General features: G+C 40.0%; 1 protein-coding gene across 5 annotated transcripts in view; it reads right to left on the bottom strand.

The window, feature by feature from the left end:
- EDRF1 (erythroid differentiation regulatory factor 1) overlaps positions 1-11,886 on the bottom strand; it is a 28,153-nt gene extending 16,267 nt beyond the window's left edge. For 2 of the 5 annotated variants that reach the window (XM_030030755.2, XM_030030752.2), the window contains exons 1-12: positions 11,680-11,886; positions 10,608-10,816; positions 8,441-8,507; positions 7,393-7,518; positions 6,751-6,875; positions 6,119-6,278; positions 4,743-4,844; positions 4,330-4,451; positions 3,223-3,334; positions 2,345-2,492; positions 2,162-2,270; positions 1,706-1,817 (exon numbers count right to left, since the gene is read on the bottom strand). In XM_030030755.2, coding sequence (XP_029886615.1) covers positions 1,706-1,817; positions 2,162-2,270; positions 2,345-2,492; positions 3,223-3,334; positions 4,330-4,451; positions 4,743-4,844; positions 6,119-6,278; positions 6,751-6,875; positions 7,393-7,518; positions 8,441-8,507; positions 10,608-10,816; positions 11,680-11,745 — 1,458 coding nt within the window. In that variant the 5' untranslated portion in view covers positions 11,746-11,886. Of the gene's footprint in view, positions 1-1,705; positions 1,818-2,161; positions 2,271-2,344; positions 2,493-3,222; positions 3,335-4,329; positions 4,452-4,742; positions 4,845-6,118; positions 6,279-6,750; positions 6,876-7,392; positions 7,519-8,440; positions 8,508-9,086; positions 9,106-10,607; positions 10,818-11,679 lie in introns of those variants that run through there. The other 3 variants (XM_030030754.2, XM_030030757.1, XM_030030756.2) reach the window with 3 other exon arrangements.
- Between the last annotated feature and the right edge of the window lie 2,353 nt (positions 11,887-14,239).

The following is a 14,239-nucleotide window of genomic DNA, read 5'->3' on the forward strand; positions in this document are numbered from 1 at the left end:
GAGAGCCCCAGCCCTGCAGACCCCCAGGTCAGTGCAGAAGAAGGGGAGGAGATGCTCCAGGCGCCGGAGCAGAGATTCCCCTGCAGCCCGTGGGGAAGACCACGGTGAGGCAGGCTGTCCCCCTGCAGTCCAGGTAGGTCCACGGGGGAGCAGATCTCCACCTGCAGCCCGGGGAGGAGCCCACACTGGAGCAGGTGGAGGCCCCCCCAAAGATGGCCGTGATTCTATGGGGAAGCCCACGCTGGAGCAGTTTGTGAAGAACTGCAGCCTGTGGGAGGGACCCCACGCTGTAGCAGGGGACGAGTGAGGAGTCTTCCCCCTGAGGAGGAAGGAGCGGCAGAGACAAGGTGTGATGAACTGACCACAATCCCCATTCCCCGTCCCCCTGCGCTGCTGGAAAGAATCTACAAAATACTTACTAATTTAGTTAATATATGCCATGTCACCTCTTGTAATCCATTTTAAATACAGTTCAGATTTTTCACATCACATTTTTGGGATCACTTTTCAGTTGAAAACAGCTTAAATCTGGACCACTTACACATAAATTAAATTATACTTTGGATGAGATTTCAGTTTCAGTATAGATATTTCTTTCTGAAATTTATGATGCATTGCCTATAAATAGTAAAAACGTTAAGTTACCGTGTTAATGTACCATAGCCTGCATAAAGCAGCTCCTGCCCAATCAACTTCCAAGCCTCCTGCAGTATCCCAGTTTACTTTTTTGTTTAAACGCATTGATACTTCCTTAAACCATTCTGAACCTACAGATTTCTCAATTTAAGACAAGGAAGAGATTGTGAATAGACTCGGTCAAAAACCCAACAAGAAAGCAGCACACTCCATTATCTTCTGCAACTAAAAAGGAAGCTACCACACCTGACAGTAGTAATTTAAGACACACACACCTTCTTTACCTCCCTAAACTTTAATAAACTACTGTCTTTCAGAGCAATTGGATTCCTGTTTTTCTTAGAAAAGGACCAGAATCAAGTATCTGGAATAAAGGAGGTCAATACAGTTTCATCTCCTCTTCATTACTTTTCTTACTCCTGCTGAAAGTGCAGGGCATCTCAAGGTACCAATGGCTGATGCAGTCGTCTAATGAACAGATCAAGAGTTTGAGGTTCTTTTTCTGAATCTCCCACCTAACACAGAATAGCTGAGGTTGGAAGGAACCCCTGGAGATTGTCTAGCCCAACCCCCTTGCTCTAAGCAGACTGCTCAGGACCACATCCAGTCGGGCTTTGAGTATCTCAAAGGATGGAGACTCTATAACCTCTCTGGTTGACCTGTCCAACATTCAGCCACCTTCAGAGTAAAAATGTTCTTACATTCACATTTTACAGTGTCTAGCTAAGATCGGCTTCAGTGTCTGTACAGCTTCCAAACACAAAAAGGCTCTTTGAGAACAAGAGCAAAAGAGCAAATGTAATGACAAGTTCCTTTTTAGAGCAGGACAGAAGACTCATGCAGCAATGATGGTCAGTGAAGGCTACTTACTGAAAGAAAAAAAAAAAAAAAGAAAAGAAAAAAGTCTGGGGCTTCTTTAAACATAAATCAATTTCTAAGTTTATAAATAAATTTAAATTCTCTCCCTTGCAAAGGGAGGAGGAACCACACAAAATATTACCAGGCGTATTACAATGACGGCATTTCTACTATATTTACACAAAGCTACAAGAAAACACGTAATTCTTACTTGAGGATGTCTGCCATTGTCCAATAACTTAAGACAATTAAGGAGCAATGTTCTGATAGTGCCATAGTGTTTCTTGTTCTGGTTTTTCTTCAGCATCATATTGCAAGCAACTCTAAAAGAAAGTTGAACAAAATAGTAAATCCCTGGATAAATTCTTTGTGCTAGAAGAAAAAAAAAAAGAAGAAAAAAAATCTTTAAACAATACTACTGCAAATGTAGATCTCCAAAACTTCAGGATGGGTCTACAAAACTTACTCAGCAAGAGTGTAGTTTACATGGAGAAATGGTGAAAACGAGAAAGTCTGTTTTGATTTAGTGAGACTGAGGCTTACCAAGCTTATGTGTAAAGGAAGATTTTAACTTCATGCATTTTCATTTCATCATAATTTTTGGTCTGTATTCTTAATACAACTGCACCAAGAACTAAGTATTACAGCAAAAATTATAAAAACTCACTTGTATAGAAGAATTGCCACTGGCATTGTAAAAGGGTTTTGGTATTTGTCTTCTGTCTCTTCACAAAGGGTGGTTAGGTCATAGAGCTTTACTATATCACTCCCACTTGCTGGAAGGTAAGACCTTTCATTAATCAACGTGACATGAACACAAATCTTTTCAAATTGATCTAAACCTACTTACCTTTAAATAACCAGTAAGTATGTCCTTCTTTGGTGCAATTTGATTTCAGAAAAGATAAGATATTTTGAGCAATATCTTTTATCACTTTGGTAGAAAAATTAGAGTTTTCCAAATTGGGAATATCTTCAGTCTTTATCATTTCATATTTCTGCAAGAAATATATGTTAAAGCTCAAGATTAGGAGGGTTTTCTGCCACCTACTCTCCCAAAATCTACAGATCAGTGTCAATGGCTAAAAGAAACAAAGGCTACTATTATGATACAGTGTCATAATAAACTGAGTTAATTTCTACGATTTACTTTAAAAGCAAGCACATCTTGATTATACTACTCAATAAAACCTTTAAAGAGGATTCACTTCTGTGACAAACATGGTAAATGGAGAACAAAAGGTGGAAAAAAAAAAAAAGTGGTGAAGGTGCAACATCTAGCTATCACTTCAATGAAACCTAGTCAGCCTAGTAAGCAACTATATGCTACCAGGTATAACAGAAAGCTGGTATGTGTGGTCTACTGTAAAATAGTAAAAACAAACCAAAGTTTAAAAAGCATACATCTTTCTTGGCAAGTGAACACTACGGATTTTAAGATGCAAGAAACTGATGTATTTCTGCTGCTACATTTTTTATTTTTGCCTTCACTCATATATCAGGTGAAGGAGGAATCTTGCATGCATGGAAAGGAAAAAAAAAAAAAAACCACCGCAGTATTTTTGGATGACTGTTGCAAGCTGCATAGATGCTTCTCACTCTGCAATAAAGGATTTTTGTAATCTTTTTGTGAGAGCCTTAAGATTAGAAAGAGATCTGTTACAACTGGAGCAATTTCAGAAACTGAAGAATGGCTTAACTAGGCATAATGCAAAGAGCCAGACTTACCTGAACAATTCCATTAACATGAAAGCACATCACAAGCTCTGGTACATTGCATATTAAGTTGTCCAACCAATAGTCAATTCCTGTTAGCACATTTATTGGCTTGTTGTTATCCCTAAAACCAAATATTTCTAGTATTATTTAAGTCTTTACTTACTCTTCAGAAAAAATTAGGGATGTTTACTAACAGAATTTAGATTTAAGTCACCCGAGAGTGGATGGATACCAAAACAATTATTTGTGAATTGTTATAAAGAGGCAAACAATGAGTCATATCAAACAAAACAGATGTACTGATCTCTCCAGTAGAATACACTCACATTCCCTCAGCAGTTTTGAATTTTTGCCCACACTTACACTGAAACTTTAAAAAGCTTCAGATGTCACATTATTACCAAGATAATAAGTACGTAAGAAGTTCTAAAGGAATATCAGTATTAGCTGCAACTAATTATAGCACAAGCCTTCTCCTAGACCTTCCAAAATTCCTTGCAAAGCAAGGTACTGTTAATTCCTAGACGCATCTTGAAAAGATGACAAATACACCAAACAAGTTTCAAGTTTTTGCTCATTCTTTCCGATGCATAGGCAGGAACAGAAAGACTGGTAATCAAGTGATCAACATAAAGCGAACAGTAAGACAGTCAGAACTTAGAACTACTATAGTCAAAAGTTTTAAGTACTTACACCCTACTAGCAGTTATTGAAACTCAGAATCCCAGTAGGAGAAATATTACTGCCCTCTTATAAAAATAGCAATAGAATGAAATTAAGGACTAGATGTACAGAAGCGTTTTAACACTTAAGATTCACACTGAAGTCAGGAAAGGTTGCAAACTGCCAGTACTTTCAAATACAGATTTATTTACAGAGCCAGAAAAAGCAGCAGAGCATCTCAAGTCCCAGTGCAGTGGCATGGCTTTGGGACTGCTTCTGTTTTTCCTGCACTTTACAATGCCATCACCACTTAAGTCTAAAGCATGAATTTTATTCCTTAAACTGCACATAAAAATTAAGAGTCAGTCAAACAAAATGCAGATAGCTAAATAGGAAGCAAAGCAACAAGTCAGTCAAGGCTGGCATATATATTTCATTAATTTCAAAACTCACCTGAGACGCAAGCTCACAGCAGGGTATCTCCCACCTCCAAATATAGGCATATTCGATCCTACTAACATGTGAATATCTTCAAAGGTCCACAAGATATTACGAACAAAGTCATTTTTAAGTCCCTTCGTTAAGAGAAAAAAATTGGTCTATAAATCACTAGTATAAAACTTGTTTGCTATAACATTCTATGGAATTATGAGAAAGCAAGAAGCAAAAGCAGCAAATAAAAGACAACACATAATGAACTATGCTACGCATTCACATTAACTTAAAAGACTGAGATCACAGATGCCACAAAAGCTACTTCTACAGGGGACTTAGTTTTTCTCTTGGTTCCAATTTAGACCAAATTTTAAAATGTTTGATTAAATTGGGGGTTCAGTGTTTGAGCTCAAATTTCACATATAGCATACCTGACTGTTTTCCCCGTCATTGAACAAAGTAGTCAGGTTTTGTTCTTTGGGGGCTGAGGCCACATGCCCCACTATATATGAGGGTTCAAGAGGCACACTTCCCTGTGAAAAGCACAAGGATAAGGAGTGATTCTGCTGCTGAGGTAAAGTTAGGCCATTAAAAAAAAAAAATCTGAACAAAAGCATATGAGGAAAAAATCTTTACCTCTAACATCTTTAAATAAATATGTATTGAACTACAAAAAGCCTCTAGTCGCTATAGAAAAGAAGCATTCTAGTCACCTAGTACCAAAAATTTGCACTTTATATTCTCAGAGGCTTTGGAAATAAATCAGAAAGTTTTTATAGAAACTCTTTATTACCCCAGGGTCAGCACCAGATTATCAGTCTCCAGAAGTAAAACTTCTATCCTGATATCTTATTTATAAATTAAAGGACACTGTAAAAATGCACAACAGCTTCTTTATGATAAACAGTCTGCTGTATTAGGCAACAGCTCCTCAAGAAGGTGGAAGAGAGAAGTAGTCCTTTTTCAAAAAGCTTTCAAGTACTGAAATATTTCTCCACTTTAGCATATTACCACACTGCAACATACACATTTACAATTTGATGGATAATGTAGGTTAGAGCCTTCATAAGTGAGCTGACCAAGTAATTATTTGGCATACCAGTTGGTAATACTGTCTACGTGTAACTATAGCATCATTATTACATTAATGTAGACTGAATACAACAGATCTTTCAACTTCTCAGAAATTTAATCAATACCTGTATTATATTACTCAAAACCCACAGGAATTAACAGTTTTCATAAATAAGCTTAGCCACAGATTGAAACCTTGGATTAGGGCCTAATACTAATCATAGTTTGTTGACAGTAATTATGCAACACCTTCATCTTCCACTTGTGTAATCTCATAGCAAGTAGTTGTAAATGTTGCTTAGTTGTTTTGCAAACATTTTCATAGATCTTCATTTTCCTCTTCACCTAATAAATTCAGGGCCACAACAGACTCATTTTAATGGCGGATTTAAGAAGAAAGGCCAAAACCTTAGGCTTCCATACACACCTTCTGAATATCAGATTTTCCTACTTTTAGGTAAAGTCATTGATGACTACTCCTAGCCTAATGTTTTGTTTCCCAAAAATGCATAGATAAATATGTATTTAGCATTACAGTGACAGAAAAAAAAAAATCTGAAATTTGGAGCTCTGAAACACTGGCATAAGCTAAACCGCACGTATTGCCAAGTCCTTCTACGGCCTTAGTTCATTTCTTTCAGCAAAAAATACTGCAGCAGCACCTTTAAAAACCTTTCAATATATATGTCTCTACGAAAACTAAGGTGCCATTTAAAACATTACAAACACTAACCTGGTTAGAGGCACCTGGATCTTCAGATAATGAAGAAGGCATTTCAAAAGGAGCTGGCCAGGAGGACCTTCCTGCTTCATCACTCTCACCTGAAACAGGACCCTCCTGATGCTGTTTTGAAGTGGAAGGAACAGGCTGAGCAGCTCCATCACCATTAATACTGACAAAGCAACATTAAAAAGTTCAGTCGACAATATGCAAACAGATCCTTTCTAGAATTGTTATATTTGATGCCCTGTTCTCAAACAATGACTTTGCTAATACGCTAAAAGATTGCTATATCAACAAGTTGTACAAATTTGAGCAATGAACAAAATTGCAGCAGGTGTCACAGTCTACCTTGCATATTTTAACTTGTTCTTCCCTCAAACCCATAAATATTGAGATATGCAGTTAATTAAGTCATGCTGTTTATTTTATTCTTTAATACTTCAGTTTTACTTTAAAATACTTCAAATTCTGTTAAAACATTTACATGTCATTTCCTGATGTCATCCCTCAATTTCCTCTGTATAAGGATAAATCAGTAAATAAGATAGACCATAACAGAATTTTATCATTTACTTCAAGACAAGAAACCAGGCAAAAGTAAGTGGTGCAGAGTTCCAAGATTCATGCACACATAAGGTTACCTGTAATACAAAAATTTAGAGAGTATAGCCTTCTGGTACCAATGTTCTTTACTCTTCTTTTTTCGTTGCCACTTCTGATCAATCAGCCTTTGATAAAACTCTTTCAGCCATGTCCAGTCCCCTGTCTAGGCAATATCATAAATACAAAATGAATATCAAGAAGCATCTGGAAAGTAAACCAAGTGCCTCACTAACTTATGAATACTCATCCACAACACCAACAAAAAAAACCCCAGAAAATAACTTCACAACTAAAGTCTTGAATTGGTCATTTATTGAAAATGTTTCTTCTAGGAAAGTTACGTTCTTACTGAAAAGTTGACTTCATTAGAAAGTCAGATACATGGTAAGAGGTTACACACGTAACAAATACTTATTAATAATAAAACTAATAAAATAGTATAGCAATACTGAAGTAATTACAGGAAAGTGGGGCATGGAATTTTAATCTTACAATACCATAAATATAGGACATCAGATGCAGTTTGTGGGTAAATCGACTGCTGCAGAGTAGAGCACCTTTTCTACTCGCATATGATTCTCAGGCATTTTGATACATACATGCTTTCTTGCTGGCTATAGTATTCTTGAAATAATACATTTTGACCATACGACATACTTAAAAAAAAAAAAATGGTTAACCTGAGATGATCTCATGAAGAGTTCTTGAATATCTAGCTCATCCAACAAAAGTGTCCGCCCAATGCGATGTACTGCCATGCTCACATGTGACTTGCTATAAGGTATCTTCAGAAGTTTTTTAATATTCTTCCAGGAGAAACGAGAACAGAAATAATACTCAATACAATTATACTGCATTGTAAGACAATTCTCAGGAAACCGTAAGCAAAGAATACACTACTAAAATTGGAGAGGCACAGGCAGGCAAATAAAACCTTGTAGTGCCAGTGATTTTAAGAAGGCCATTCTACAAGAAGTTGCATTTGTTGAGGTCAGAGAACGTGAATGACCGTGATAAAGAGACAAAGTAGTCAGTATAAACCACATACATGGTTTAAACATGGTCTCTCTTTGGATCATCACAACCAGGCAACTTCAAAAGTGACAAAAAATACAAGTGGATGGTTTGGATTTTAAAAGCTTTATCTCCACCACAGGAATAACAACACTTTGTCAGATACCCAGAGGAATCTGCACAGAGATCTAAGTCTGAATAAAAATCTGCCAAACATCAACACTGAGACAGTAAATGAGTATGTATGTTTCCTCTTCTGAAGAGCCTCATCTGAATTCTACAAGTATTACCAGCACCAAAAAAGCTGAAAAAATCAGAGGAAAGAAGAAGGTTGAAGGGGATCTATCTCTTCTAGATAAGAATAGAAAAAAAATCATCTTGAAAGTAGCAATTCACATTAAAATAACCGATTTCAAACACACAAGATAACTACATTGCAAGACTGATGTGCTGCATTCACTAAACCGCATACTTTAGCTGAAGATTATTTGTAGAAATCCACAGGAAATACAATTTTATCTCTACATTTCTTATTCAGTGATCACAACTCCCTTAAATGACAGAGTGAAAGTTAGGTAATCTGTTTGTGTTTCACTACAGGATCTTTACGTGTTCTCAAAGAACACAAAGATGACAGAAGCCATGACAATATCTTAAAATAAGGTTTATACAATGTAAGAGTTTGAATGATAGAACATAAAAAGTTATACATACCTCTGAATCAGACACAACATCTACATCATTTCCAACTGAGTCGATGAAGTCATACGCCATCCCAAAGCTATTTAGAAAATATTACAAGTTAAGACAAAGGCAGTATGACATTAAAGATAGACCTGTTTTTTTAAGTTTATTAAATCTTTGAAAGTTTTTTCTTGTCCTGATTTTGGCTGGGATAGAGTTAGTTTTCTTTCTAGTAGCTGGTACAGCCTTATGTTTTGGATTTAGTACGAGCAGAATGTTGATAACACACTGATGTTTTCAGTTATCGCTAAGTAGTGTTTATACCAAGTCAAGGATTTTTCAGCTTCTCATGCCCAGCCAGCAAGAAGGCTGGAGGGGCACAAGAAGTTGAGAGGGGACAGCCAACCCAAACTGGGCCAAAGGAGTATTCCGTACTATGTGATCTCATGCCCAGTATATAAACTGGGGAGAGCTGGCCCAGAGAGGTGGGGGGTGGGGGGAAGGCAGATCACTGCTCGGGAACTAACTGGGCATCTGTCAGTGAGTGGTGAGCAATTGCATTGTACATCACCTGTTTTGTATATCCCAATTCTTTTTTTATTAGTATTGTCATTTTATTATTGTCATTATTATCATTATTCCTTTATTCCTCTCCGTTCTATTAAACTGTTCTTACCTCAACTCACAAGTTTTACTTTTTTTCCCCCGGATTCTCTCCCCCATCCCACTGGGTGGGGGGGGGAAGTGAGCGAGCGGCTGCATGGTGCTTAATTGCTGGCTGGGGTTAAACCACAACATTTCTTCATTAAAAAAAAAAAAAAAAAAAAAGTGTAGCTAAAAATTACCAGGTGTAATTAGATCTAAAGTTAATTAACAAAATCATTTCATTTTTACATTCTGCAAGTTTTTCAAAGATATCTTTGGAAGTGCTTAGATCCAATTTCAAGACATTCTAAGAGGTAGTTTAAGTTTTGTTAAAATCAAGAAAATCAGAACTATTTAGTGTTTGTTAAGACAGCTATGGGAAACTGGAGAAATTCAGGTTTTAATTTTTTTTTTAACACTAAAAACAAGTCAGTTTTTCAAAGAGTTTCTCTTTAAGGCAGTAAGTACATTAAATACTTTCATTTTAGCAGCCATCATTTTATTTTACCTCTTATTTATGTTTTCTAAAACCGGCCTACATGTAACAGACACATCCTTGTATCTTCATCCACCCTCATTAATGCCTCTCTAAATTACAAGCTATTTAAGTTAGAATATTTCAATGTACAGATCATTCTTTAAAATTAAACCAGATATTACTATAACCCAAACAAATACATCATGTGCAAGTGTCCGAAGTTATACTTTCACTATTAGCTTTTTAATACCGACACTAGAGACAGAGATTAAACTGTCAGCCTCTATTTGACAAACAAACATAATATCTAAAATAAACAGGAAAAATTCATAAAGCCCTGGGGAACATGTTACTCTGCTCAAAAACGTACATCTCCTAAAACAGATTATGAGGATTTCAACACAGACCCTCCACAAACTGTTAGATTTCACTAACTACTTGACTTAGTGTGAATTTGCTTGTTCAGTGCAGGATTTAAGCCTCCTATTTATAAACACTCTGAACTCAACTCATCCAATTATTTAACAAATATCCATACCAAAAGGTTAACGCTGCTTTTTGGTTTTGCCCCTTATTTCACCTTCTGCATTCACTCTTGACATGACTATGAAATTTCTATTGCCATTAGTTAGCCAGGTCCAGTTTCTAAAGATCGAGAAGAGCCATAAATTGGCTCTGTAACTTTCAAGGGGAAGCACATTTTTTCCATTTTCACCTGTTATCGGAAGCAGAATGGCTGGCTGAACCAGTCTAGTTTGATTTTGGCCAACCAGCAACAGCCAACCAGGAAAGAACATGAAGTCAGTTTGACTCTGTCAGGCAAGGTGTCAACATGCACTTGAAAAAAAATAATCAACAGCATTACCAATATCATTAATCATTTACAAAGGAGTCAAGATTATGGCATACAGGCAAGAACTAAGGATGAAAAAGTAGAGGGAGAATGGTTAAAAAAAACAATAGCTAGTTGCTATGGTAAAGTCTGTACTTTATACCTTGAATTACATAGGGTCCAAGTTCACTCTTAGAATTATTCTTAAAGGCATGGAAAGAATAGGGCCTGCTGTTATTTACCTTGAAAATGGTTTACTTTTTTTGTTGTTGCCAAGAATGGTTGTACCTGCTGGTCCCAGCTTAGCGCTTTCACGTAACCAATTGGCAGGTGGAAGTTTCAAGTCTGTTTTCTCCTGAAGACGAGCAAACGCTGCTTGCGGTGGGGCAGATGAGTATTTCACCACAGCACTGCTTTTCACTTCGTTGCCTCCAAGAAACAACACCGACCCCTAGTTTTCAAAGGGAAATATTTGCTTATAAAATAACAGAAATTAACACTATCAGACTTGCTCTATGATAAGCTGTTTTTAATGGTAACCGACCAAAGGCCAGTGCTGCATTCACTCGTGATCTTCTCCTGCACACATTCAGGAGTATTTCGGTTACCCTGATTCCAACACTTGCGTCAAGCGTATGCTCCGCTTTAGGAGTTACAAGGCTAAAGTGCTATTAAGGACAGCTCCCCACGGAATGTGAAATTACTCAGAAAGGCCGAAACCAAAATACAATTCCCAGTAATGCCGCAAAAGTTTGTGAAAGTAAGTGTTCGCTAACAAACACCAACATTAAAGCTAAACACGTTTCTGCCTTTGTAAGTAAGCCTTGTGACCGCACATTTCTTTTCAAATGCAGCAAAACGCGCAGCCGTCACGCTCGCGTCAAGAGCTGCGAACCGATACACGTTAAGGGAAAAACAGATCCACGGGATACTATTTACGTAAACACAACGCAGCACACCGCACTTAAGCGTAACAACAGAAATACTGCTTACAATTAAGGCTTAATCATAATTAGCACGTTCACCTACTGCACACCAGTCCTGACAATAGCGTTCCCTTAACTCGCCAAACTGGAAAGTGGATGCACGCCTATGAGGCAACCGAAAACATTACTGTGGGCTGTGTTTACAGCCCCGCGCTTGCCGCGGTCAAACCGGCAGCGCCCGGCACCGGGCTACCAGCGGCGGCACCGCCGGGCAGCTGCGGGGGAGGCTGCGGGACACCGGTCCCCCTCAGCCGCGGGACCGAGCCCCGCTCCCGCCGTAGGGCACCGCGGGCAGAGTCGCGTTCCCCACACACCCCCCCGCCGTTACCTGCTTGGGTTCCTCCGCGTCTCCCCTCAGAGGGGCAGCGGCCCCCACGCCGCAGAGCTCCTCCATTTTCCGCTCGCTTATCCGGTGCCAGCCCGGGGCCGGTGCCGCGGCCGGCCGGGCGATGGAGGGAAGGGAGGGAACGGAGCGGGGGGGGGGGGGGGAACGCTCCCTCAGGCGGGGCGGGAGGCGGGGGCAGGCCGGGGGCCGCAGGCCGCTGTCAGCGCCCGCTGCCGGCCGGGAGGCGGGAGGCGCGTCACGCCGGGAACTTCTCGCGAGATTCACCCCTCCTTCCCTCCCTCCCTCCGAGATGGTCCCAGAGAGGCGTTAGGGGTGGGGGAGAGCGGGCTCCTGGCCAATAGGAGAGCGCGGAGGGTGGGGCTTGCGGGAGGGGCGGGACCGAGGCGTGAGGAGAAAGGCGGGCGAGGCGGGAGATGGCGGCTGCACGGGGTCGCCTCACGCCTGGGTTAGGCGCGGGTTTGACTTCTCTGGGCGGCTTCCCGCTCCTCGGGGGCGCTGAGCTGAAGCGGGTGGTTGAGGTGGGGGCTGCACTAGCACCACCACCACCAGCTGGTCCGGCCGCGGCACTCTGTGCCGCACCCGAGGAGTGAGGTGCTGCGGGCTTCAGGTTGTGCGTTTCTGTGTGGCAGGGAGCTGCCGAGCCTCTGGGGCCTGCTCATGCCCACTGCTCCCGGAACCCGGCTGACCTGGCTTGTCCCAACCCTGTCCTGAGAAAGGACTGGTACATTGCCGTGTTAGGTAGCTTAGGTAAGGGAATGGGCCTGTGGGGCTTATTGATGGGGTTTGTAGGCGTGCCAAATAACTGTAACCTTAATGAAACCAGTGGACGCTTGGTGACAGGGCACCGTAGGGTGTGGGGGGATCAAGAATTGTGTGCCAGCCTCTGCTTATGCACTGAATTTGACAAAAGCTTAGCTGTGATGGCCTATTTGAAGGCAAATGGTGCCTTGAATAGTGCCCAAAGGGTTTTTAATTTTTTTTTTTTTTCCTGTTAGATGACATTCTGTATTCTCCATGCCGCAAGAGATGGTACAGTTTCTGACTGGTCAGGAAGTACAAATGCTGGCTGCCTGTCATTCTCCTCCTAGACAACTGTCATGGTTTAACCCCAGCCAGCAACAAAGCACCACGCAGCCGCTTGCTCGCTTCCCCCCCACCCAGTGGGACGGGGGAGAGAATCGGGGGAAGTAAAACTCACGGGTTGAGATAAGAACAGTTTAACAGGACAGAAAGGGACAAAATAATAACAATAATAATAATAATAATGAAAGAATTGGAATATACAAAACAAGTGATGCATAATGTAGTTGCTTACTTGCAGACTGATGCCCAGTTAGTTCCCGAGCAGGGATCTGTGCCTCCCCCTGGAACTCCCCCCAGTTTACATACTGGGCATGACTTCACATGGTATGGAATATCCCTCTGGCCAGTTTGGTTCAGCTGTCCTGGCTGTGTCCCCTCCCAACTTCTTGTGCCCCTCCAGCCTTCTTGCTGGCTGGGCATGAGAAGCTGAAAAATCCTTGACTTGGTATAAACACTACTTGGCAACAACTGAAAACATCAGTGTGTTATCAACATTCTTCTCATACTGAACCCAAAACATAACACTGTACCAGCTACTAGAAAGAAAATTAACTCTATCCCAGCCGAAACCAGGACAACAACATACATAGCAACTGGGCCAGGGCCTGCCATTCTTCACTAGTGTACTTTTCTGACCTGCCACTGATCCTCATGGAGCTTAGATGATCCTAGTCATCTCTGAAATTCTTTCTTTCTCGTCAAAGTTGATAGAAAATAGCCTGAAGACTTGAAAATTATGATGGGATCTCATCAGACAGATGAGTGCAGAGACAGAAAGTGCAGTTGCATAAGCCTTGCTTCCTTTGTAAACCAAGCTGAAATACTCTAATTTTGCATACTTTTATTAACACAAAGCATGTCTTTTAGCAGTAACAACAATATTATAAATAGAACAATACACTTCGGTATGCAAATATACATATAGAATCTATTTAAGAAATATAATTATTTCAGATAATGTTTTAAAGCAGCTTTAGTCAAGCTTTTATTATATCGGACCTATGCCTACTGCCATTGCAGACTGGCACAACTCTTTCTTAATTAATTATTCCTTATGTTTCATTAGAATCCTTTTATGGTGTTAGGATGGGACCCTTTAAAGTTTCAACCTGAAACGTTTTCAGCTTTACCCATATCTCACTGGAAAACAGCAGTAAATACAAAACTGTTGCAGTTCTTCAGAAAAAAAGATATTTTAGTGGAGTAGTATTTTAAAAGCCAAAGTGCTGCTTGTTTGAGTTTGCAATAATGGGCCCCAAGTTACTGAATCTGAAAATGAGTAGAATGGAATGAAAACAAATTGTAGGTTCATCTGCCTGTCGCATTTTTTATCCTTCTCTAGTTGTTATCCTTCTCACTGGCTTACTCGGTCTTAAAAATAGACTGAGTTATCTCCACAGCCTTCTGAACTGATCCTGGCACATTCAGACATGGGCATAGTTCATTACAGTCAAGGCTG

This window comes from Aquila chrysaetos, chromosome 11, assembly GCF_900496995.4.
Source record: "Aquila chrysaetos chrysaetos chromosome 11, bAquChr1.4, whole genome shotgun sequence".
Lineage (NCBI taxonomy): Eukaryota > Metazoa > Chordata > Aves > Accipitriformes > Accipitridae > Aquila > Aquila chrysaetos.